General features: G+C 36.4%; 1 protein-coding gene across 7 annotated transcripts in view; it reads right to left on the reverse strand.

The window, feature by feature from the left end:
* LOC124642381 (multiple C2 and transmembrane domain-containing protein) overlaps positions 1-27,932 on the reverse strand; it is a 163,649-nt gene that overhangs the window by 18,383 nt on the left and 117,334 nt on the right. For 3 of the 7 annotated variants that reach the window (XM_047180787.1, XM_047180780.1, XM_047180782.1), the window contains 4 exons: positions 25,491-25,588; positions 23,487-23,598; positions 20,676-20,830; positions 18,801-18,992 (listed from right to left, as the gene is read on the reverse strand). In XM_047180787.1, the coding sequence (XP_047036743.1) occupies positions 18,801-18,992; positions 20,676-20,830; positions 23,487-23,598; positions 25,491-25,588 (557 nt within the window). Of the gene's footprint in view, positions 1-324; positions 870-13,364; positions 13,615-18,800; positions 18,993-20,675; positions 20,831-23,486; positions 23,599-25,490; positions 25,589-26,014; positions 26,169-27,932 lie in introns of those variants that run through there. The other 4 variants (XM_047180781.1, XM_047180786.1, XM_047180785.1 and 1 more) reach the window with 4 other exon arrangements.

Below are 27,932 nucleotides of genomic sequence, written 5' to 3' on the forward strand. Positions count from 1 at the left end.
CACTGGTACTAAGGAAAAGCTTGTTGAAAAATTTGTTAACACAATATGATTTAGTTTTTTTTATTTACTCAACCTCAATAGTAAAACAATAATGCAGTGCTTTAATTATAAAATAAAAAAAACACTAAAATCGTTCACTATTCATAGTAAAGATAAGCACTTTGACAGTTACCTGGACCTGACGACTCGGTGCTGCCACCTGGTGGACGCCATTTTAGAAAACCCTCATTGGATAATAACATTATGAATATTGATCGAAACTAAAGGTCAAACATAACCAAGGACATTACAGAAGCAAAAACAAAAATTGAACCTTCACATTACCTTTCTCTCTCATCACTGGACGAAAGACACGAAAAGCATGATTCACTGGAGCTATCAATATTTAGATCCTCATCGTAAGCAAGGTTGCAAGCCGAACGACTTTTGTACAGAACAGTGCCTTGTTCAATTTTAATGAAATCCTTGCAAACATCTTTAGGGTCTTGACTTTCAACCGGCTCATCGATGACAAATGAAGGAATCGTCGAATTTTCCAAAACATCACCTTCATTGGAACTTTTGTCACCACTTTCTATTGAATTGTTGTCTTCTATAGAACTTCTTTCTTCAGATAAGTGTGAAATGAATTTCGATATCTTTGAGCGCTCTATTTTATTTTGCATCTGATCTTGGAATTCGTCCATGCGGTCCTGCAGTTTCCCTTGTAACGTTATGAACCGATTTTTCAATCGGTCCATCTTATTGTCCGTCATTTTGTATATTTGTTATTCTCACTTCAGTTTTAACACCATCACATGTGTCCTAATTCACATGCATAAGAACAATAACATTTAGATTCCGATAAATAAAATAAATTGAGGATAAAGCTAAAATTAAAGTTTTGATACCAAATGTTGAGTGAGCACTAACATAAACTGAATTCCTAGAACGCAGTTCGTTTATTTTAATAGTTTAAAGATTTTTAGACAAAGATTACAAGAATCTGAGTCAAGAAACATCGACTTCAATTGAATCCCCGCGAAACACTGCAGCAGCTAACATTTTATATGGCGATAACAAAACACACGTGTATTTTTGGATGTAAACACCAGATGCGGGTTGAAGCAATCGTAATATATTTACAAGAATCGCTCCTGGGTCGACTTGGAACAATAAACATTCATTTTTTGTTGGCATGATAAAAGATATAATCGCGTAATCATGGGCCAAATCGATACCGACAAAAGGTCACGAGAATGGATAGATTTATCAATACGAATTATCTAATGGTTTTGTTATTTTTCTACGAAATCTTGGAGCTGTATTGATTGGACCCACCTGTTCTATTTTTGATATTTGGGTTGAATCGGTTTCGATGCCGAAGCCAATCGTTTGATAGAAGATCAACCGCGACCTATCATAGTACCTATAGCTACGTATGACGAAAAGTAATTTGCTGTCGGTGAGTTGGAAATATTCTCGGTTACTGGGATCTGAGTTCCAAGTAAATTGTAAGCGAATTGGTGGTACATTTAATGACTCAAGAACTTGGCATTGCAATCCATCGTAGCCAGTCACTCGGTTGAGCTCCCGATTGACTGTGATGATGAAAATATTTTGTTATGTTTTTTGGTTTTCTTTATATTTACATTCAACAAAAGTTATAAAAGATCTTCAAGAGCAGGATTGGAGAAAGAATCACACGCTTTATGGTTTAAGCCAACAATAAATAACCTCGAGATGATCGATCACAAGTCGTTCAGAATGGTAAATAAAAACTGCAGTACAAGTAAAGATCCGCCCAAAACCGGTTAATCTAAATATAAAACGTACTATTAACTAACAGCAGTTGGTAAGTGTACAATGTGGAACAATGTGGCATGGCGCGTTACGACCGGTAAACAGCAACTATGAGTCATGCTGCTAATAGGTGCTGAGCTGTGGTGCTCAACATTTTATGGGTTAGGACCTTTCAATCGTTGGTGGCCCATTGTTGGTGCTTTACTAATGTAATTAATGGTTCTGTAGGTTTATTTCGTTATTTGTTACGTTTTCTGAATGAAATGGTGAAATAGACTTAAATGCGTGCGTGTATTGGATAAAATGATGATATGATGAAAAGCTATCATTTTGCAGCAATCTGACAAATGACTGGATTTGTGATTATAATACCTCGTACTTTAAATTGTTAATAAAAAACTTCTGAACAATTTCGAGGAAAATTTTGCACACACCACTGTTTTGTAACTCAGACCGTAACTTCGTCTTCCGCCGTCGTATCAGGATAATACAAAGACTGATTTAAAATCCAGAATTTTGTCTGTACCAATTCATTCGAGATTTTCTTGCTTATTACCATTTATGTATTTATTAGATTCCGACGCAGGTTCATAAATGACCAGTAGGACATCGCCCCCGATAAAAGTAATAAAAGCCTGCAGCCCTTCTCAAATAGGCTATAAAAGCATTGCAAGAATTCTTACATCCGAGCAATTTATTTTTTTATTTTTATTTTCGGAAAACTTACAGCTAGAAGAAACAATATGATACTTGAGGGCCATTTACAAGTTTTCACAACAGTTCCATCAAGCAAATAAACAAACTTTAGCTGAATACTATTAGGTGGCTATTTACTTTATGATTAGTATAGACAACTATGTGTAAGACTATAGAATTTTGATGAATTTCAAGGACATTTATTGCCCTTTTTTTCCGTCGTCAAAAATCATCAAATGACCCCTCCCGCTGTGGGTTAGCAGCGGTGAGGGAGTGTCAGACTCTTACTGACTAAAAACCGTCGTGTTCCGTCATAAGCCTTTTACGTACCAGGGCCGCGGTATCTCTTTCGAACAACCCGCAGCCCCGGCAGGCCTTAGCCCTGCTGGGCCCCGCTGCGGTTGCTGACATCTCTTTGAGGAGCGCGTGGAACAACGCGCGCCGTCGACACGGGTCTGTCGTCTAAGCAGACAGAGAGACGATGAGCCACCCTAACTCACCGCTCACAGACCCACGCCTACGGTGGCCGGGAGTCATCTCGCGACACCCGGCGCGCATGGTGTCTACCCAACCACAATGTTGGGAACCGCTGTGTTTTATTGGTCGTTTATGGCGTAATAGACGCAACGTGAGGAATTATACTAGTAAAGTTACTAGACCGAGTCCAACATGATACTGTACTCAGACAGATTGGAGCTTGATAGCTTTGTGCTTGTGCAAGGACTATAAAGTTTACAATTCTAGATTGTTTAAATTCACTAAGTTAGAAGACAATAATTTCGAAAATGATACGACTGCTGCTTACTGATTAATTAAAAAATATATAATTGTGGTCTGAAACTGCAAAAGTGTTAAAATATAATTACTAAGTTAGCAATAAGGTTTTCTCATAGCATATTTGTTTATTAATGTCTGGAAAATGTTGTTGTTACTGCATTGATTCCGTTTGATACAACTTTTTGTTACTTTCCTTTGCGTAACTATGTAATGTGGTATCGTTTGTTTTCCCAAATAAAATAAAAAATTGACTATATTAATTGCATAATTTTGAGAAACAGTAGGTATCTTCTATATTTTTTGTTGAAAAATGCATGCAATAAACACGAAAATCCCATAAATAGTTCCCAGTTAACATAATTTTGATTAATCAAGGTTCCAACTGTATCAAGTTTGACTTAACATCACGCCCCAACTCTTTGGTTCAATCTAACTTTTTGATTAACTCATGGTTCAGGACTTCTGTAATATTCAGTCTGAATTCAATCTTTATTTAACTTTGCAAAACGATTTACTTAAATTAATCATTTACAGTTTTACCAATGGTACCATATCTATTATTAGGAACAGGGTATGCAATTCTCTGAAATATTTGTATACTAATATTATAAAACTGAACAATTGTTTGCAATTCAACGAGCTCAGAAACTACTGAAGTGATTTGAGAAAAAATATTTCAGTATTAGATAGTCCATTTTTGAGCCGAACGACTGGGAGCCGACCCCAACATAGTTGGGAAAAGGCCCGGGAGATGTTAGCCCATTTTTTAGGAAGGCCCGTACGCGAATTAGTAACTTCAGTAAGCGTGAAACCGCATGAAAATTGAAAGGCAAATAGTTTTCAATTTATATATTTAACAAGATTTACGTAGTAAGTATAAAATTGGAAACCAATATCGTTTTAGAATATAAAAAAAAACAAAGTCTGCAAATATATTTTTATATAAGAGAAAATAGATAATATTCTATCGAAGCGTTTTTATATTTATTTCACGTACGTCCTTGACAGTAAGTGTGTACTATCTTACACTTGCTTACATCATCCATCTTGCGAAACAAAAAAATACGAGTATTTATTACAAAAGTGTTATGATAAGTATAGTTCTAGGTGTGTAGCACGTTCGTCTGTTTCGAAAATAACTATTTGTTTGAAAAAAAAAGGTTAATAATATTTCATTTATACCACGTAAAGTATGATTGCTTGAAAGGTATGTCGACAATTTGAAAGCATTTTATTTTTTAAGGCGTAAGAATTCTGAAACTGTACGAAAATTAACAAATTCACTTTTTAATGGAGGTAAATTCAAGTTAAATGTACGTTTATGCAAAGCTGTTCACGTGTCATTTACTTGTAAGACAAAAGTGTGTATCAGAACAAAAATGTGTCCAACACTCATTAGACTTAAAAATCGCCCACGTTACGCTTTGGTTTCACGTTGGTTTGCAAAAAAAGGAAAACACTTACACAAACAAAAACATGAAAGCCGTTTACAAACAAAATATTTTTCAGCTCACCGTGTAATCCACGCCCATATACCAACAGTAATAATTGGAAAGCTTATATCAATAAAATCTTATGGGCTATAAACTATCTTATACCCGCGGGTATTCCCGGAACTAATTGATTGTTTCCATAGTAATCTAGGACACATGTTTATAAGTCCATAGGGAGGAATCGTGTGTGTTTGCAATTATATTGAACTGCTATAGGAAGCATTTCCGAGGCTAAAAATATACTACACTGCGCTCACCAATACGCATGCCTAGCGCGGTGACTATGGGCAAATACCCCATTTTGGGGGAGGCCTTTGTCCAGTAGTGGACTTTTGACTGTTAAGAAGGTCACATAACATCTCCCGAGCCTTTCCCAATTATGTTCTGGTCGGCTTCCAGTCTAACCGGTTTTACAAGGAGCGACTGCCTATCTGACCTCCTCAACCCCGTTACCCGGGCAACCCAATACAGCTCTTATTTAGACTGTCACTGGTGGACTGTGACTGGTGTCAGACTAAAAGGACGGTGGTACAATAAGCTAAAGTTTGAAAAAATAAGATAAATAAGAACTCTGAGTTGCTTTGAAAAGGGACGTAAACAGAAAGAAAAGTCCTTAAGTGGTGCTTTCTAGAAATGTTGGTTAAGAACAAGTTTTTGAAGTTCCTGAAATTAATTAAAGTTAGAGGTGGAACGAGTAGGTTAGGAGTTTGAAATATCTGAAATTAAATTTTCCTGTTTAGTCAAAAATATTTGCTCACGACACCACATTGTAAATTATAAGGCCTTTTTAATATAGCTCTGAAGAATATTTCCGCCCAATTGATTAAAGAACTGTTTAGCAGTTTTTGCCAGAATTTGACACGCAAACATCGAAACTAAAAGACAACCAAACACAATAGATTTACACAGTCAAAACGATGTGAAAAACAAACAAATAGTTCCTACACTAGGATATTTACCATGTGTAGTTTCTATGTTAGTTTAGTTACGAGCTAGCAGAGATAAACCATAGTTGGATATTCTTCGCTAATCGTTTCGACCTTCATCATAATGCCATGTTACGTTCATGAAGACATGTGTTGCTGTTTTCCTGTAATTTTCTTCAGTTTTTTTATGGTGCGCGTTTGTGAGTGTGTTAGGTACCTTATAGTTTCATCATTATTATGCTTACTTTAATATCATCGCTCACTTGCTTGGTCACAATAATAATATGTCCTGCGAAGTAGGCTAATCTTCTTACATGAGAACAGCCGCCGTAGCCGATAATCGGCTAGGAGGACATCATCATCATCGGTCTATCCGTCTGTCTATTGAAATTATTAACAGAACACAGATAGTCTAGGGCCTGAGAATGCTCTAAGCACATAAGCTAGTTTTTATAAGGCTACAGAAAGTAGTTCGTTCTGTGTGCGCTACAATTGACTTTTAGTTTGGTTACTAATTAGCCGTTACTTGCTTTTCGAGCTAACCGTACTACAAACTTAATAATAATAATTAGCATAATGACCGCAGAACGAATGCATCACCCACGATCGTCGGTGATGAGACTGTACATCCCACGGAAATGTGGAGGCCGAGGCTTTTTAAATGCAAAGACGCTCCACAACCGTGAAGTGTGCAGTCTCAGAGAATATCTTCTCAAAAGCGACGTGGGTATGCATCGTGATATGGTAGCAGTGGACAAAGGACTCACCCCGCTATCGTTGGCAAATGAGAACTGGCGCAGACCTGTGGTACTAACTACCCATGATCGCAAGGGGGTATGGCAGAGCAAACAGCTACACGGACGCTTCTTCGGGGCTCTTCATGGCCCCGATGTAGACTTCAATGCGTCCGTAGCTTGGCTACGCTTCGGTGACCTATTTGGAGAAACCGAAGGGTTTGCATGTGCAATTATGGACGAAGTTATCCTGACGAATAACTACCGGAGGTATATTATGAAAGACGGGACGGTTGACAAATGTCGGGCATGTCACCATCCGGGTGAGTCTATCAGACATTATATCTGGTTGTTCTCGTTTGGCTAACGGTGAATATTTGCACAGGCATAACCAAGTGGCCAAGATCATCCACCAGCAGCTTGCTCTGCAATACAAACTTGTAGATCTTGAGGTACCGTACTACAGGTATGCGCCCGACCCAGTTCTCGAAAAGGACCATATCACGTTGTACTGGGATTGATCTATCATCACTGACAGGACTATTGCAGCCAATAAGCCTGATATAGTGGTGATAGATCGATTAGCGCGCCGCGCGACGATAGTCGATGTCACCGTCCCGCATGACGAGAACCTAGTGAAAGCTGAGAAAGAGAAACAAATAAAATATCTTGACTTAGAGGCCGAGGTGGTCGCTATGTGGGATGTCGACACGGCTGTTATTGTGCCGATTGTCATTACGGCCAATGGTCTAATAGCCAAGAGCCTCGACCAACACCTCAGGAGGCTCTCGTTGGGCGGCTGGATCAAGGGATTGATTCAGAAGGCAGTACTCCTTGATACGGCGTGTATTGTGAGGAGGTTTCTGTCGCTGGGACCCTAACCACCGGTACCTTGGACCCTGTGCCCGATATCGGTGGCCATCTATTTTTAAACGGTTTTATTTAGCTTACCCCGTTTGTTTTATTTATTCATTCTTGGGTCAAATTTAGTAATTCAAATTTCACCCTCTTCCTGTCAACCGATTAATCTGAAATTTTGTATACACCTTTAATTCCGATGACAATACAATATAGTAATATCAATAACATTGTAAATCCAATATGGCCGCCGGCACAAAATGGCGGATAACGTAGATTTTATCAATCCCATCAATATGGGTATCAAATGAAAGGGCTCAACAAGCAGAATACAATATACTATAAAAAATTGAAATCCAAGATGGCGGCCGCTACAAAATGGCGGATAACGTAGGTTTTATCAATCCCATCAATATGGGTATCAAATGAAAGTTCTCAACCAGTAGAATACAATGTACTATATAAAATTAAAATCCAAGATGGCGGCCTCTACAAAATGGCGGATAACTTAGGTTTTATAAATCTCATCAACATGGGTATCAAATGAAAGGTCTCAACAAGTAGAATACAATTTACTATGCAAAATTGAAATCTAAGATGGCGGATAACGTAGGTTTTATCAATCCCATCAATATGGGTATCAAATGAAAGGGCTCAACAAACAGAATACAATATACTATAAAATATTAAATCCAAGATGGCGGCCGCTACAAAATGGCGGATAACGTAGGTTTTATCAATCCCATCAACATGGGTATCAAATGAAAGGTCTCAACAAGTAGAATACAATTTACTATGCAAAATTGAAATCTAAGATGGCCGCCGCTACCAAATGGCTGATAACAATTTTTTATCAATCCCACCAATACGGGTATCAAATGAAAGGGCTTTACAAGTAGAAAACTGTCAGTAACTCCAGCGGGGCCCAACAGGGCCAAGGCCTGCCTGGGCTGCGAGATTGTTCGAAAGAGTTACCGCGGCCCTGGTACATAAAAGGCCTACGACGGAACAAAACGGTTTTTAGTCAAGAGTCTGACACTCCCTCACCGCTGCTGACCCACAGCAGGAGAGGTCATGTGATGATTTTTGGGGTTGTTAAAAAAAAAAGTATCTGGAAGGGCTATGTATTGAGGAATTAGATTGTAATAAATTGTCAGGTAAGAGACCGTGTAATAATGATACACTAAATGAATTAGATAGAATGAGGAATATTCGGTACGCATTTTCATTAAATACTAAAAACTAGAAAATAAAAAATCGGTAAAAAAACTTTTAAGTTAAACGGTTTTATCTTATCTGCACTGAAAACTAGAAAATAAAAAAATAGTTACTTACCTGTCAACCTACGTAGGTGGTCCCGGTCATATTAAACTAAAATAAAAACGTGGGGCCCCTGTGAAATCCTACCTATGGCAAAGCATATCTTTATACTTTGGTAGATCATGAGCTCGGCGTTCGCTGGTGAAGCCGCTACGGCTGATTATTGATTGTCAAAATCTCCAGTTACGATTATAGTAAGTCGATGCAATCCACACCTATTATACCTCTAGAAGAAAGTACTACAGCAATAGTTAATGGGCCCCACGTTTTTATTTTAGTTTAATATGACCGGGACCACCTACGTAGGTTGACAGGTAAGTAACTATTTTTTTATTTTCTAGTTTTCAGTGCAGATAAGATAAAACCGTTTAACTTAAAAGTTTTTTTACCGATTTTTTTTAAATGTTTTTTTTTTATTTTTTTATAATCTAATATTTAAAAATATAAATAATATGTTGAAAGATAAATAAAAGCACAATTAGCATAAGTTCAGTTAACTTTTACAATGTAAACAAAAGTTTTGGAAACTCACTATTCGAATCACAACTGTTCCAGAAATTATTTATTTACTTGTACTTGTACAAAAAAATCACACTGAACAAATAGATACTTATTAGAATTTAAATGCTCGATTCGAACTATCAGTGCACCATTAGCTAGATAGCGGAGAAATAAAAATCAATTCATCTTCCCCAAACAAACAAAGTATTCATCCTATAAATAGCAGGATCGATGGAGACCTTGAGACCGTCTTTTTGCTGTTTCTTTCAGATCTTAGTCTTACAGTGGCACTCAGAAATCTTAAGAGTACACAGCAAACTTTTAGTCGGCCGATAGTGTGTTTGTGCTCATAAATCAGTATGAAGATGAATGGTAGTACGCACATTACACAGATCAGTTATGTAGCTGTATCAGACCGACTGACAGCTTTGGTTTTAATCAAGATCTGTTCTGTTACAGCCTTTTTTTTATCGTCCCACTGCTGGGCACAGGCCTCCTTTCCCACGGAGAAGGATTGAGCATTAATCAAGATATTATTTTTAAAAAATTGCCAACTATCGGCCGACTGTTTAGTCTGCAGTATACTCTTAGTCTTATAGTGGCTCTTAGACCTCAGCTGAAAGGGCTTTGTCAGCAAATCTGGGAGTGTCTATTTTGGATAAGGGTTCTTAACAAAGGGAGCAGAGATATTCTACATGATGTTTTTAGTGAACTGTATATTTTGCAATCTCTTTATGATATTTTGTATCTACTGATGAAGGTTGATTCTGAACTTCATAGCATATGGGCAAAGTTTATGTAAAAATTATAATCAAGCGGTAAAAGTTGTGGTGGTCTAGTGAGTAAAGCACCAATCTCTCAACAATGAATGTGTGGGTTCGGTTCCAGGTTAGGCAAGTAAGTACTAATGCAACTTTTCTACAATTTTATGTACTTTCTAAGTAGGTATATCTTGACACAATGGCTGATTAAAAGGTGAAGAAAAACATCTCGAGGAAACATACTGCATGGAACTAGCTTATTGATACCTAAATGCTCAATCCTTCTCCTCGAGAGAGGAGGCCGCAGCAGTGGGACGATAAAAAGGCTGTGATGATGGTAAATACTTAGCTATTATAAGAGCCACCACACAGAGAGGCCATTTTTGATTGTTTTCAACACACATTTTTCTATAACATGGCCATGTCCAGGATAAGAATGAAATGAGAAAAATGATGATAAATATCCTATAATTCTTAACACACATTATTTCAAGCCTTCATAAGCCTAGCTGGTCTACAGTAATTACAAACTAAACAATACGTGTTAATTGTATCAAAACGTGTAAATATTATTAGCAAATCGTTTAGCCGATCAATACACTATGAAACAGTTTGTAATTTCCTGGTATGTTATGTCATAAGTACTCATAAAAGGATAATGTTTTTGATCTTATTTATCCGCTAAATGGAGGAAATATACCTAAGTTATTCCCGAAGTTTTTTTTTACCGAATAATGATACCCACTATATGTAATGTTTTTTTTTTTTTGAAAATGAATAATGAAACTTTGTATATCTACTGATCAGAGATATTATTTTCGGAGATTCGTGAATTACCGATATGACATTCTCAAAAAACCTTAGGACGACCTGTCATCTTTTTATCATTAGAAGTCTTGTAAAACTATCAATAATTCACACATAATAGCTATGTAGTTCCATATACGAATGTAATTTTGTCGTAAACGGAACTCAACTGCAATTTTATGCTAATACTGGCTGCTTTGTGAACACGCGAAGTTGAATGAGACATAAGTAATTATTATAGGTAGTATCAAAAATATAGGTATCTGTGTTGATTACATTTTTAATTTCACAGCAAAATATTGGCATGCAATTATTTAATGGAAAAGTAAGTAAGTTTACATTTCTGAGCCAGAATTATCAGTTCGATTTGAATAATTTTTTCAGTGTTTCATAGTCAGGAGGTCTATTTGTTTTTTTTATATCCAGGTGCGCCAAGAAGCGGGTGAAATCGCGGGCAAAAGTATGTTATTAATTTTATCTGATTTTAAGAGTCGAGTCGATGGGACTACGAGATGTGCTGCCAAAGCGTTGAAGGGGCTAGATCACGTGATAATTAACACTGATTAAACTGTCTGTATAGAATACCATTAACTTACACAAAACATATAAACATACTTGTCTGCGTAATACATAAATAAGTAATAAATAAATGATTAAATTATAAAATGTAATTTAATTTATCGTAAGAGCAATCATTATAATTAATGATCTATGTATAATTATTGTGATAAATCTAAAGTATTCTACCTACATACCTAAGTTGGTAGGAATCTAAATATAGGAATACTTGCCACCAGAATTCCACAAAGTAAATAGACAGATTAATAACAAGAAGCAAAATAAAACAGAATCAGTATTTGTTTATAAAATTAACGAGATAAGGAATCAGATGTTTATCTCAAGAAATATTTTCTAAACATGACTTATCATAACACAATATTGATGTTATGGACCATGTGATTAATTCGGGCATTATAAATAATGCCCGAGCATTATGAATAATGTCTAGCTTTATCGGGCCAAGTGATTAATAACTATCTTAACTTCATTATTTATCACATTGCACGGGCATTATTATATTGCAACATGACAGTTGGGCAATTTAATTAATAAAGCTATATTTTACGCGGTGCGAGGGCGGGGAGGGAAGTACGCATGGCGTGACACGCTTTGACCAATCAGAGACAGCCATTCTTAATTTTATTTTATGTTATATTTTTAATATGACTTTCCTTAACATTTATATGCAAAAACTAGTGGATTTTTAAGGCAGAAGTCCTTGTGAGGAAGCGCCCGGGTGTCAACACTGTGCGGACAGCCCCGAGGACACGGTGGACCACACAGTCCAGGAGTGCCCTGCGTGGGAAGAGCACCGCCGGGTCCTAGTCGAGGCTTTAGGCGGCGGCGACCTCTCGCGTCCAGGTCTGGTTCAGGCCATGGTCCGGGGCGAGAGAGAATGGCCGTCGCCTCCTTCTGCGAAGCAAATATGTTCGAGAAGGTGGCGGCGGAACGTCAGAGAGTTCGCACCTCTTATCCCGGCCGCCGCGCTGGACCAGGTAGACACCACGGGCGCCGGGTGTCGCGAGATGACTCCCGGCCGCCGTAGGCGTGGGTCTGTGGGCGGTTAGTTCGGGTGGCTCGCTCATGTCTATTTTTAGGCAACAGACCCGTGTCGGCGGCGCGCGTTGTTCCACGCGCTCCTCAAAGAGATGTCAGCAACCCCAGCGGGGCCCATCAGAGCCAAGGTCTGCCGGGGCTGAGGGATTGTTCGAAAAACCGCGGCCCTGGTACATAAAAGGCCTACGACAGGACACGACGGTCAGTCAGTAAGAGTCTGACACCCTCACCGCTGCTAACCCACAGCGGGGGGTCATTTGATGAAAAAAGGCAGAAGTCCTTCATAATTAATCTAAATCATGAGGCTGATTATTTAAGTGGTTTAATATTTAGTCTATTTTAAGTTAAATGGCAATAACTAAAAAAATTGAAATTAAACATGTTTGTATTACTTTGCCCAAAAGGTCACGGGCAATATGTGTACTGCCCGGTCAATTTGATTATTTGAATCATTATTATGAAATTGCACTCTCATATTGGGCATTTTTTATAATGACCGGGCATTATGTATACTGCCCAATTTATCACTTGGTCCATAACATTGACATTGACAAACAAGATTTCGTAATAATTGCACATTGTATCCGAACGCAATTTATAAAGGACTTTATGGCAAGACGGGTTCGGTGACCTCAAGCCGCTTTTGAATTTCGAAACCGCGATTATTTCACTGACAAGATAATTTTAGCAACCATAGTCTTTTGTTGAAATGTTTGTTTTTTGTTTAGTTTAGTTTTTTGTTTCATCTGCATGTTTTGTTATGTTTTTTTTTTTAATTGGATTATTTAGCAATAAGTTAACAGTCCGACCGAATTTCTTTGCAGTTGGTAGTAGCTGTCAGTTCATTTTCCTTGAAAACCGACAGATGTCAACTGCACAAAACATTCGATTCCCCTATACTTAGGTACCTAGGTACTACAATAATGAAATGTTAGTGAACGCTCAACTCATTTCGTTGTTTGTAAATCGGGCTCGGTAAGTAGGTGCATAAAAACTTTAATTTTAGCTTTATCTTTGTTTGCCCTTTGAAACATTTTAATTAACAGGAATCAAAAACAATTGAATTCCACGGAATAACACAAGGAAACAAACTTTTTATAAAGGTACACTCCCGACAAAACCATTTACACTCACGCGCACTAAAACGAAACCAAACTTTTCAATTTAATATTAGAACAGCATAACTGTCACTTTTTATGACACACATAAACAATCGCATTTTCAAATATCGAACACATGCAACTATAGAACTGTCACTCGCGTCTGTTTTCTTTTATCGTAATTATTTTATTTTTATTTACGTTTCGTTACGCACGCGCTCACGATGCGGCGTCGAGCGGCTAACTAAAAATGAGGTTATGAGTACCAACGAGTGTTGGTAAACCAGTCTAGGGTATTGTGGTACTATATGATCCTATCTGAATGGCTCAAGGACGAATTATCTGTCAGTGCAATGTGCATGTTAGTGAACCATATTCTTTAGTGTTTGTGGCCAGAGTTAATGGCGATGAAAGTAGTAAAATTACTTACGTTAATTTTATGATGTCGTTAGTTTAAGTAGCGTTTTTTATGGATCGTATCTTTAGCTGGGTAATTAAGTGAACAGCAAAATTGTTGGGTCAGTAGAGAAAATATTGTTAGATAATGACTTCATCAAATGTGTAGATAAATGTGTCATCATAAATGACAGATCAACAAAAAATGCAAATAAGTTCCTACCCAGCTTATTTTAACATGATTTACTCTTCTACTTTTTTGGTGACAGACGTAGGTAAGGATAATAAATAGGTATATCGGTTTTCAATGTTTCTAACAATTTAAAGTTAACCAACGTCAGTAAATATTGAGTGCCTATAAATACATTTTATCGATGACAGCATTATAATTTCCTCATCTTTGTTCATTGAATTGATGTTAGCACTTTCAACAATTGCCGATAACGAGTAGGCCTTGTTATTTGTCGTTTTTTTACGATAAATACATGGAACCAATACTTAAATAAAATTCTTTTCAAGGAAATTATATTCCAGCTAATGTGTAAAGAAAAATACATCATCCTCCGAGCCTTTTCCCAATGATGTTGGGGTCGGCTTCCAGTCTAACCGGATTCAGCTGAGTACCAGTGCTTTACAAGAAGCGACTGCCTATCTGACCTCCTCAACCAAGTTACCCGGGCAACCCGATACCCCTTGGTTAGACTGGTGTCAGACTTACTGGCTTCTGAATACCCGTAACGACTGCCAAGGATGTTCAATGACAGCCGGGACCTACATTTTAACGTGCCATCCGAAACACAGTACCTAACCTAATTAAAAAGATTTTTGGTTGTTATAAATTCAATCCCCTTTTTTTGCACTCGACTGTTTTCCCGCTTAATCTCTTATAAAACAAAAAATACATACCTACTAAGTAATTAATGTAATTATTACAACAAAATGTTGATTTGTGGTGATTTTGACAATATACAATGTTATTTCCTACAGTTATATTATTGAGTTATTTATTATATCTTCCTGTCGATACATTTCTCGTGCATGACAAAACAAATTACCGTTTTAAAATAATAACTGAAAATTGTCGCACCCGTTCTGAGTAAACAAACATATCGTGACGGACGTAAAGGTTCGTATGTAGTATCATTTATGTATGTAATCATTATTTGTAATGACGGCAAATTGCGCCTTAATAGGTCAGTGTGACGGTTTGCTAGAATTTCATGTTATTTTTTATATGACTCCACTGGGTAAAAAATTGGGTTTATGAAGTTAATTATGAAGTAGGCTTAAATAGATTTGAATAATTTTCTATCATCCCAAGAACTTATGTCAGGATATTCTTACAAAGTCTAGTCTTAGAAGTTTTTTTTTTGTAGCGTAGGTACCTATTGTTTTGAGTATAACAACTAATATTATTTGTTTCTTTTATAATTAATATGACTTACTACCCAAACTTTCTGTTTAGATCCAATCTTGCTACAGAAAAGTCGCATTTCCTCTCTATCCTACAGTTTCTGACGTATGGGTACATTTCCAATGACATTCCATTCTTATGGTAATCATGCCCTGATTCAATATCCAGGCTTGGCTCCGGATAATGGAACTCAACAATGACATGTTTGCACATTGGAATACATACACTTTTGTATAATGCAGTAGGTTTTTACCAAGGTTTTCCTTTTGAAATAATTGTAGGTATTTTTTTTTCAAGCATGGCACCTATTCCTTAGCATGTAGCTAACCTGTTTCCCGTAGTTTCACTCATGTCCCGTGAAAATTACTTGTTGTACCTGGATAAAATATAGTCATCGTCACCCGGGGATAGTGTGGCTTCTCAACAGTGAAATAATTTTTCATATAGGTTCTGTAGTTTCAGTTCAGAGTTTTTAAGGCACAGACAAACATTTTTTTTAGACAGCTAAAACATGGTATATTATTATTCCCAATCTGTGTTTCCGAATTCATTCCTAATCAGCATAAAACAAAACTGAATCGCGGCTAATTTTAACCGCGAGCATTGTTTGCTATCTAATTTGTAACCTCAATCGTTCAATTAGGAAAGTTCAATTCAATTAACTCGTTAAATTAAATTAAATGTGGTTATATTATACAAAGCGAAAGTGTTACTTACTAATTAGGAACACATTTACGGTGCAACTGTTTTTGTAATCAGGTAGCAAACCCTTTCATTTTGATACCCCAAACAGCCAGTCCGCCATCTTCGGGAGCCCGCCAATTGGATTTGTGATGTGTCTTAGCTAGCCTAGTATTGTCATCAAAACTCAGAGCGTGTGCAAAATTTCATACTAATCGACGACCGGGAAGTGGGTCAAATTAATATTCCAAGATTTTCTCAATACATAGTTGCAAGTGAAGCTAACATAAGCGTGTTAAAATGAAGATTGTAATTTCCCAATTAGTTTTTCCCAACGTTGCGTTTTAGTTTGAGGTTCCTGAAATTATTTAAGTACTTGTATTTAATTTTGTAGTAGAAAAGGCTTTATAAGTAATAGCTGTTTTGTTAGGTGTGGCATTTAATAGGTGTTCACATTTTGACAATTAATTTTAAGAAAAGCGCCTATAAACACCATGTAATATTGTACATTTTAAGACTATTATCGACATGAAAGGCATTTAAGTGACAACGCAATTATTTATTTATACTGCGCAAATAATTGAAGTGGTTTTTACAAGTATTTAATTAAAGTACCAAAGTAATTAACTAAAAGGGAACACTTCAATATTACTTTGTTTTATTACTGACTACGCACTATATTATTAAGTATCTGGTAATCAAATGAAGGACTTTCAAGAATGAATACGGGCGTCACGTTACATAGGTATTTAAAATTGACGCTGTTTGAATTAACTATGATTATAGGATATTTCCTAAATGATAATAGGTAATTATAAGTGATTCGCCCATGTTTCCAATAATTTGCTAGATATTCCAAATTGTTCCTATATTGAACAAATCAATCACTTTACCGTGAATGCGTCGAAAATGCCAATAGCCAAATTACAAAAGTGAGGTACTATAGGTATTTCTCACTTATGACGTCATACTTTTTATTTCTATATGCTTATGATTTCATAAAAAATGTTGATTCCGTCATTTTACAACCATCACAGTTCATCACACGTAAAGACCTTTGACATAAGCACGTACCTACATTATTTCCAAGGCTCTTAGGGTGCGTCTACACGGTGCATGTAGCTTGCGCATATTGAGGCACATACGCAAGTTACAAGCATTTTACAAAACATGTAAGAATCCAGCGACTCGAGCATGTAGGTACCAAGGCAAGCCACCCACGTGCTCTGTTGGGCCCGCGCGAGTCACTTGCGTATGTTAACTTGCTCCAGCTACATGAACCGTGTAGAAGCACCCTTACGTAGTATGAATACCACGATTAATTAACACGAGATGCTGAGAGCTAGCTACCTACATGGAGCGTGGAGCGTGACGGCTCGGAAGCAATGGAGCGTGACGCAACTCACGGCGTGATGTCGCGTGCATCGTAGTAGGTGCAGATATGCGCTGTAATTGTCCTATTTAACCGTCTTACAGAGTGGTTTCTGGCCATAGCGTTGCTTCCTTTTTTAAGTTGATGATCATGTAATTTTCGCTGCTTATAGACCCGTAACACTAGCATATTATATGTAGATTTGAATTTGAAAAAGCATGTCCTGATTTAAAAAATAACTAGTGAAATAGTATTGGTGCTCTAAAAATTATGTTCTTATTTCTAAAATAAATTGTAGTACAGACTATTCTGACTATTTAGAACCACTAAAGAAATAAGAACAATAACTACCTCAGCGATATTTTGCAATTTTATCCATCTATCATTTGTACCGTAAAACTTGTAGGTAACCTTTAGCACTTTTTTACGCGAAGTGTACAACATAATTCAGACTCGCTTTTTTTCATAATCAAGATACTGTCCGTCCAAATGTGTTTACATACATCTTCTCTTGGACAACAATAAGGCAGTCTCCAAGATAAATCTTTATGAATTTACTTTTTTACAGCTCAAGGATAAAATATGAAGTCAGGTAATGATATCATTTTTCATAGTTGTTGTAGTTTGCGGCTTTATAAATGATGTCATACTGTAATCCTAGTGTCTAGCGTCTTAAGAATCAACATTTGTGGTCTTTCAAAGATTATAAAAGGCATTCATTTTCTTTGCAAAAGAAAGTATAGAAAAAATATCACAATAAAGAAAGACTGATACAAAAAGGTTGAATGAGATGCAATAGGTACCAATAACCAATAGGAAAGAAATGAGTTGGTTTATAAATTGTTCATGTTGACATAATTTTCTATTGATTTCACAGTCTCTTTACTTCGAAGTCTAAAACTCACTACACGCACTAAATCTCCAACAGTGTTGCACCTACAACCTCTTCTTTTCACCACCACCCTAAGGTATATAGGACTGGCAGAGAATGCCTAAGGCGTTACGTCCGCCGTTGTACATAGTACATAAGGTAAATAAATAAGTAGTAAGTCCTTATTTTTATTGGCAAATCTAGCATAAAACTTTTTTTTGGCAAGTTAATATCGCTTTGCAAGCTCAATGGACATAGATTATTAAACTTTTATGACATCGACAGTTTTTATCCGTTTCAGTGCAGCAATAAAATTTTATACTATCGAGAGTATTTGTTCCATTTAACTTTATCACTAGCCGTAGGAAGTTTCAAAATTTCGTTTTGATTTAAAAGAAATTGGTAAAGTAGTTTTAAACTGCTACATAGTTATAGTTAACATATTATGTATATGGCTTCTAGACAGCAGGTAACTTTGTCTATTTATTAATATAAAAAAAAACATACATATATCCTGTAACTAAATAAATAGTAATTCTGGACAGATCACCATACATAACATTTCCACTGTTCACAAATTGTTGTATACCTGAGTGGCTTTCATATAAAAATTTCATACTGTCTCAGACATAACACTACTGTCCAATTTCAGACCTCCACCTCCTGCAAATAAAATACAAATTGCTTTGCTCACCTGCTCCTTATCCTCTTGAGATTTCGGCCACAGGGTGACATTCAGGACGATCTCTCCCATATCCTGGGTAGGTTTGCCAGGGTCTCGGAGACAGAGCACCAGGTCTTGCGTACGACCCAGCTCTAATGCTGTCAGGTCGAGATGACAGGACCCCATGAAGTCGTCTTGAAGACCCCAGTCGTAGTCGAAGACCTGCAATGGTGTAGGTAGATGAGTTTTTTGGGATTTAAATAATCATAGGCCTGTGAGGGCTTTTGGCTTTTTGGACACTATCATAGGATACTTTAGATAAAGTCTAGTTCTACTTATTTTAACATTTTTAAACTACGAATTGGAAAGAATTCAATTTGCTAATGCCACATTTTTATTTTGTATCTAGGATTCATACCGCTCTGCAGAAAAATAACTATTTACTTTAAAACGGCTAAGACGATTCTTATGAAACCAAATTATTAACATAATTTTAGATACCACCGTAAAATAAGTAAGATATTGTAGGAAATAAATGTACCAAGAATACTTCAAACAGAATAAGCGGATATATCCCAATAGAAGCAATTACGTTCCCAATGTTTCCCATTTCTTATTTATAAGCTTTCTCCGTGTTTTCAGAATAATATTTGGAAGTAGCAAAGCGAATAAAATAACTGATTTACGTTAACGTCGTCACATATTTAAGACTTGGCGAACTTGTGCCACGTATTTAGCATATTATTGATTTTCCTGAATTTCATACTGCTGAAAGGAGAATGTTTCTGATATTTTGGAAATTGTTTTTCTGTTTCTCTTCGTTGAGATCTGCCTAGCTTTTATTTCCTAAAGTTATGTTGGGATCGGCTTCCAGTTTATTTTATTTTTTTACTAGAGGATCCCGCGAACTTCGTACCGTGTAAAACTTCCCTGAACCTCTACAAACATTTGAAAACCAAAATAAGCTAAATCGGTGCAGCCATTCTCGAGTTTAAGTGAGGCTAACGAACGGCAATTCATTTTTATATATAAGAGATTTAAGATTTAATACAGAACATCATAATTTCAATATGCACTTGTTAGTACCAGCTTAAAACTATGTTAGGTCCTTATAGCTACCTACTTATCGTTACATATTATGGTTAAAGGGATGCAACTAAGTACCAGTGTTTTACATGGAGCGACCGTTTATCTGACCTCATCAACCCATTTAGCCTGCAACCCGATACTCCTTGGTAAGATTGCTTGTTAGACTTTCTGGCTTCTTACTTTTATACGTGTACGTAACGACTGCCAAAGATGTTCAAATGACAGCCGGGACCCACCAATTCAGCCAAGTATTTCTTCAGATCATACTTAGTCAAAATAAAGATACTACTTTGCTCAGGACTTATGGAAGTAAATAAGACTCGTTGACGTAAGCCGACTTCCTTTGAGAAGATGTAGTAGGTAAGTATATCACGGCTCCTCCGGGACTGTTTTAGTGTTGATATTAAATTTTATATGCTGTAGGAAGCAGATTCTGTGAAATAATTCTTGTACTAGTGGATTGGGCCTTACTTTCATTCATTATTTAAAAAGGGTTATTGTTACTTTTGCTTTATTTATATCCTAACTGGATATTACTAATTTTATAGTAAGAAAGTTTTGAAAACATCTTTATTACATTTTGTAATAGATAGAGGGGCTTCAATTTGATCCAGTAACGAATACAAATCTTATCTACTGGCTTTATATCCATCAAATCGATCTATTATATGGTAAGTATCCTATATGCTTTTCCAAAATACGCAACGCTTTTTGTCCTCATTCAAGCGTTTGCTGCTTCGAGGGATGCCCCACCCCATCCGTTAACCTACTTTGGACTCGTAACTTACATAAAATAACTAAGGTACATGAACTCACCTTTATCTGCACAGGCTGGAAAGGATCTTCAATAGGCACGGTAAAGCATTCATCCCACACAGGATTAAGGTCTCGATACACGATCCTGGATTTGTGCAACAGTCTGCCCCCAGCTTTAAACTTGACGTATGGATCACTCGTGCCTGATAACAAACCTGGTTTTGGACCCCACAAAACGCTAAAGTTAGAAGAGGAAAAAGCAAAAATAAACCAATAAAACCTAAGTAAGCTAAGGGTTTTTAAACGGCTTATGTTTAACTGATCACCAGATATAGTAACAAACAGCAGACAAAAATAGTAAATGATCACCAAAATGAAACTCGCATTTTAATGTAAAACTATCACCAAAGTTTTAACACTTTGCTATCCTATTTAAGTGAAATTACTCCAAAATAAATCATGCGTAAGCCAAAAATAGTAAATGATCACCAAAATTAAACCACCATTTTAAAGTAAGATTATAACCAAAGTTTTTAAATTCTGCTATCCTATTTAAGCAAAATGAGTCCAAAAAAATCATTGTTATCCCAAAAGTAGTAAATGATCACCAAAAGTAGTAAATGATCATCAAAAAAGTTTTTACATCTTGCTATCCTGTTTAAGTAAACTGACTCCAAAAAAATAAGTTCGGCCTGATAAAATAAAATGTAATAACATTATGGGGACCCTTTTCCTGCACTAGCGTGGAAAATTGTCTATTGCATGCCTCTAAACAGTGCGATAAGAGTGTATTGAGAAACACTTTCTTCTTCTTCTTTCTCCTGCCCTGTTCCCAATTTTACTTGGCGTCGGCGCAATATGTCATTTTCTTCCATTTTCCCCTGTCACTCGTCATACTGACACTCACGCATGCATTGCAAGCCGGACACATAACTTAATATGGCATCATAATACTTTATTTGGTAATAAGCCTACATTTTATGGCAATCACAGTGACTTATTTAGGCAAAAATAATACATTAATTTGGTCGTCAAGAGTTGGTGATCATTTACAAAATTTGGTGGTCGAATACAATTTAAAGTGAAGTCGTGACTAAAATAGCTGGTACTATTACATTTTTAGACTTTATTTTTCTGGTGTTCAGTAGATATTTCTGGTTGCAAAACTTAGGGTATCAAAGCATTTTATGGTGGTCATTATATTTATTCCCTTTTTAAACTTTCGAAGGATCGTGGGAAGAATTTTGATTGTACCACGGAGTAAGGAATGAGCGGAAATGCCATAATGTACGTAGGTCAGGCGGCTTCTTCTAGGTCAAATTCGTACGGTGGGTATGACCAAAACGATCAGTTACGAGTGAACTAACGAGGAGTTCGGGTTTTCAACCGACTTAAAAAAAAAGGAGGAGGTTCTCAATTCGGTGTAAAGATCTTGTCAACACTAATAAAATAAGCCCAAACACGAGGTAGTTAAGAAGTGCCGTTTAGGAGTTCCCTCGATCCTCTGTCGTCTCCATCATCAGATCTGCCCTAAACCTCCATAGTATTGTAGTCTCATCAGATAAACACATAAATATAAAGTTTGTACCCCATGCTCGCCTACAATTTTCAAGAGATGCCCTCGATTTCTCAGGGTTTCCACCATCAGATCCTGATCTGATGACAATGGGACCAAATGACAAGCATACCCTTTCAAATAAAAAAAGAATTTTAGCAAAAAAAAAAATGATCGGGTTCAAAGAAGGCACATAAGGGTGGAAACAGTAACGTTCCTCGTCCCCCGCATTTTGGCGCGCTACTTTCTTAGGAGAGGTTTCGTTATGGCATCTCCGCTAGTAATTTTGTTCTCCATGGATTCTACAAAATTTTTAGCGAGAATTTATTAGGTCATTACCCAGCCTGCGAGCTCTCAGCTTAATTATAAATTACTTTTACTAACTTAAGACCTAATTTAGTTTGTGAAGATCGTTTTTCGCCGAAGATACACGAACGAGTCACATTCAATTGTTTCATCACAAACTTGCGAGTATTTGATTGGATTGCTTTGTACGTGATATTTGAAACCAATGCGGTATTAATAACTCTAAGTAATTTAGTAAACAATTTCTTATTTTGATAAGATTTCTTACAAATTATGTTAGGATAGGTACTAAGGGTGATCTATGGTACGAAAGCAAAGCGTTTTTTGCGTCAAAACAAAACGATACATGCAAATTAAGAATAATAGAATGTGTTGAGGTGTACAGTGTAGAGATAAAATTATAGCGAAGTAAGACAGATAAGAGTTCTTGAGTGCAATTTTATGATTAACTAGCTTCCAACGGTTTCACCCAAGTCCCGTGGGTACTGTTTCCCGATAAATAGAATGGTTCAAATTGGACTAGTATAAAGCTCCTGGGATAAACAGGTTCAAACAAACAAACTCTTTAGGTTTATAGTAGTTTTATTAGATTGGTTGAGCAAAAGTGCAGTTGAGAAAATTTTGCAGTGTAGATAAATCGTAACAGATGTTGTTTTCAGCAACGTTGTGAAACAGTCATTTGTTAAAATCTGTCGCCTGTATTGATATCGTAGAGGAAATAATAAGTCTTGTGCCGTAATGTATTGAAAGATTTGAAAGAAACAAAGGTTAGTGATAGTTAGTTGCTCTGTTTGCTATTTAAATGCAAAGATAAAGTTTTGTGTTTCCTTTCAAGGCTTTAAAATTCTTTAGTGAAAAAAAGATTAAGAATTCAAATACCCAATTTAGTGAATAAGCTTAAATGTGTTTCCATTTCTGGAAAAATCCATTTTTAGCTGTACTTTTGCTGTGCATAGCCTAGCAATGTTCCGTGTTAGTGTGGGTGATGTGTGTTGATGGGTCCAACATACCATTTTTGTCCATAGCTACTAAGTTTTGGCCTCTTTTTAAGTGTACTCTCAATTGGAAGAACGAGTATGTTCGCAGTTGCTGCTCTCTTAGTCTTTGGCCTTCGTCTGGTTCCTAGAATCAAAAAATAATGTAAATTTTGCATCTCCAAACATCATATTAGGTTTTGGGAAACTGATACATGTCTTTTAAAAGGTTGACCTTCATCAAGCAAGCGCAATTCACAGAGCCAACCGAATGCGCCGGAGAAATTGAATTGTTTCGGAGTCAGATAAAATGTGCGTCCACCTTACGACTACGTCTGTAGAAGTTTTAATCGAACCCATATTTTCATTTATTTATTGAGAGTTTTGTCTAAACAATTGTTTACACCTTTACATAACAATATAACTCAACAAAAGAATTATGCAAGGGTCCACAATTACTACTACAACTAGATGCGGTTGACACCGGGTCTTGTGCTAACAATATCCAAAAGGCAGTAAGTACATAGTTTAGGAAGAAACGATAGATTCTAAAGACAATAAAGACTCAATCAATAAAATATTCACAAACGACAAGCAACATTATTTATTGAAGTTACGTAAAGTTAAAAGGAAAACCCGATAATTCCCTACTCGAAAAAGAATAGCAATCTATCATGAATTACGGCACTCGCTGTCTTACGAACGCATTTTATCTTCCAGCACGAATTGTAAGAAGAAATTAAATGGAAACCATTGGCAATTGTAACCGTACATAATCGTATGGTAATGTAATTTAAATACGCCTGTAGTAAATTGAAAGAGTACGCAATTGCAATTTGCTCTTTAATTTTATCAGGCGCTATAATCATTGGGCTTTTACAAATGCGATTACTGAAAGAAATGCAATGTGCTGGTGGGTGAGTCGTGGTGGCCTAGTAGGCCAAGAATCATCCTCTCGAGTATGAGTGTGGGTTCGATTCCAAGTCAGTCGAACCAATGCAACTTTTCTACGTTTGTATGTACTTTTCTAAGTATAAATTGTAGACATCAAATGACTAATTAAAGGTGAAAGAAAACGTTTCGAGGAAACCTGGACATTAAAGTCTGAAATCAGCAACCCGCTTTGAGCATGCGTGGTGATTAACGCTCAATCCTTTTCCGTGTGAGAGAAACAAATAATGCAATGTTATTGATATTTAGGAATAAACTGATTATAGAAGACTAAGTTTTCAAAATCGGTTAACGTAATTTTAAAGCCTCAGAACAGAAGTCTAAACCGATTTTTTTATAAAACCTCTAATTGAAAATATCTTCCGAAGACCGTTCTCTTTCAAATAAAAGTTAGAAAAAACTTGTAATTAATGTCCCGTCTCGAAGAAAGGTAATTATGAATCGCTTAGCCAAGGTTTTTAATATCTACGAAGAACGCAGTCTTTTTACAGTTTCCGCTATGAAACTGCTCAAACAAAACAAAATAGATTTACAAACTGTCGGCTAACTAGTATCGTTAGTTAGAGTTTTTTATTTCTTAGCTTAATGATACCAGACTTTATGATAGGTAAAGGTAAACTAATTAAGAAGATTAGGCCTATGTATCTTGATGCATTGAGTGTGACGAAGATGTTTTTTGTTATCAGTTTGTAAACAGATTTGCATAATAAATCGGAACATATTTCATAGGCAGTTACGTAGGTATTGCTAATTCGAATTAACAAGGAGCTTGAAGCAGAGAAAATATAAATGGATATCAAACTTAATTGAGTTCATTAGTATAAATATGATGAGAAGTAACGATTCTCTGCCCCTCATTAATAAATGTCTGCACATTCATTTGACCCTTACTCACTCTTACCTTTAGTGATACGTAACTATCCTTTTACAATTTTATCGACAAATTCGACTAAGCTGATTTAAAAAAAGTAGTATAGTTCGTCAGCTAAAAAGGAGCGCCCCACTACTATGTTAACTATGTATTACACATTGCTCAGGTAGTGGATGGTGTCATTTCACCTCAGCTATTAATATGGTTGCCATAGTTACCAATTGTAACAATTCAGCGGGCGGCGGTCTTGGGTAATGCGCGGGAGTGCCTGACGTGGACGGCGCTGGATCGGTAGATACCTGACGCGTCACTGAGTCTGAGGACAAGAGAAATATATTGTTTTAACTAAGGAGGAAGGTAATGGCAAGCTCTTTGGTCAAGTGTGGCTCCACAAAATACCTGCTTATTTAGAAAGAAAGAGTGAAAGAGTCTGTGGGCGTTTGGGTCCGTAGTCTTAATGTTTCAACCTTAAACGGCTCAAGCAAATTATAAAAATTATGTAAAATTCATCGGCTATAATTTATTTATTTATTTATTCCTTTAATTCAGGCTTAATTTTTTTATTAAGTACGCAATAATATGTAAGTTATATATTTGTGATGTTTGAAGTTCTCCGTTACTGCAGCAGCTTACAATTTGACTTCACAACAACGTGTAGTTCTCCCAAAACATACTTGAAAAATACTGCAAGAAGTCTCTGTTGTAGCTGTAATCGAAGATTTATGCCCCGTTTCATACTCACCGTCTCTTTTTCGGAAGAGGCGCATTCTCCGCCACTTCCTCACGGCGGACTTAAGTTTCTTCATCAGCACACAATTTAGAAATGCACTGGCTATCCTCCGACGCCATATTGTGCACATCTATCGATTATTGTCTATGGTTTGTTCGCCCCATCACTAGTTGGGAACAGTTTGTTGTTTTGAGGTAAAATAACCATTCGTAAAAAATATATAAATAATGACTTTTCGTAAGTGACTGAGCACATAATTTTCAATTTTGATAGGTACGTATTTTCACGCAGGGTACGCACGACAGAAAACAATTGACTACTACTAGCTCTAACGATGGCAGGTATTTTGTCGCTCGCAATGTAGTTCACTAAGGTTGACTAGTGCGAATGTCTATGGCATTAAGTCCGCCTTTGTAATTGTAGGATTGCGTAAAGTTAAATAAATAAATAAATGTGTTCACGAGCATGTGAGCAGAAAATCTGCTGTTTTGAAAGCGCAGTTTCCTGAGTTATCGAAAGTATATAACAAGATAAAAAATATCATACAATTGCTTATACCACTAGGAACACTACAATTTTATCTAGTAGGTACAAGACACTACTCGATTTTTCTAAGTAAAATAAATATTTTTATTTATTCTCTTTCAAAAGTGGAGTGCAATATAATATTATTATTTAGTAAGAAAGGAAATAGAAGGTAAGTAGGTCGTACTTTCAACGAGACTTGCTGAGAAGTTTCATTTTGTATACCTCTTTGCTTTTCAAGTGGATACTCGAAACTCGGGGGTAGTTGCAATTTAATAGCCGCGGTTATTATTTCGTTTCTAGTTGTTTATTTTAGTTTCCATCGACTTGATGTTACGTTTTGAGATATGTTATTACGGGATAATGGGATGTTACAGGTCGCTTTGCTTCTTGATAGGGGCTAACAATTTGGGTTACAAAGAAGTAATCCGCATAAAAATATCTTATATATATAAAAATGAAACCCGCTTTCCGTTGTCATGACATAACATGAAAACGGCTTGACCGATTTGGCAGAAAATTAGAGGGGAGGTAACTTAGACCCAGGAGAAGGTTTTAGGATTTTTTGTTACCATCCGGCTACGGGACGCGGGTGAAACCGCGGGCGAAAGCTAGTAACATATAAAGGTAAATTGTTTGTTTGTTTGCTTAAACACGTTAATTTAAGTCCGAAAAAATGTTTCAGTGTTAGATGGCCTGTTCATTGAAGAAGGCTACGAACCACTTTTTTTCACTGGATGCATTGAGTAGTTCCCACAGGACTAGGGTGAAACTGCTTGTGTAATCTAGTACGTTCTAGATTAAAAACAAATGAAGCCAAACCAAACAGAATCAAATAAATCAAAACCAAAATTGTAGTTAAAGTAAGATAAAATAGCTTTCAATACGTACACAATAATGTTAGTATAATATCTACAGTGTGGACCACAACGCTTGGCCCCATTCGTATCTGTACAAGTTATCTCATCCAGGATTCAGTGCATCTAACCAGTTTAGCCACAATAAATGTGTAGACGAAATATTAGTATTATGTATTAAGCGACTTCAAAAAAGAGGTTTTCAGTTTCATCTGTATGATTTAGATGCGGTTTTCAGCATATAATTTTTCACTAGCTTCCGCCCGCGACTTCGTTCGCGTGGAATACTTACTTTGGGCTAACCCCCTCATATACTTTGCACATTGTGCGCGCAGTACTCGATCATTATTTTGCTGAGTTGTTATTTTAAAATTACAATATTTCCTAAAATACTCATTTTAATCGAATGATACAAGCTGTTGATTTGCATCCGTGCCATATTCAAGGAGGTAATTATGCTAATGATTCTCGACCCAAATCAATAAAAAAATGATACGTAATTTTTTTTATTTTTTTTCGGAATTCCGTAAATGCCATCTAGCCTTATT

Source organism: Helicoverpa zea, chromosome 24, assembly GCF_022581195.2.
Source record: "Helicoverpa zea isolate HzStark_Cry1AcR chromosome 24, ilHelZeax1.1, whole genome shotgun sequence".
NCBI classification, from domain to species: Eukaryota; Metazoa; Arthropoda; class Insecta; order Lepidoptera; family Noctuidae; genus Helicoverpa; species Helicoverpa zea.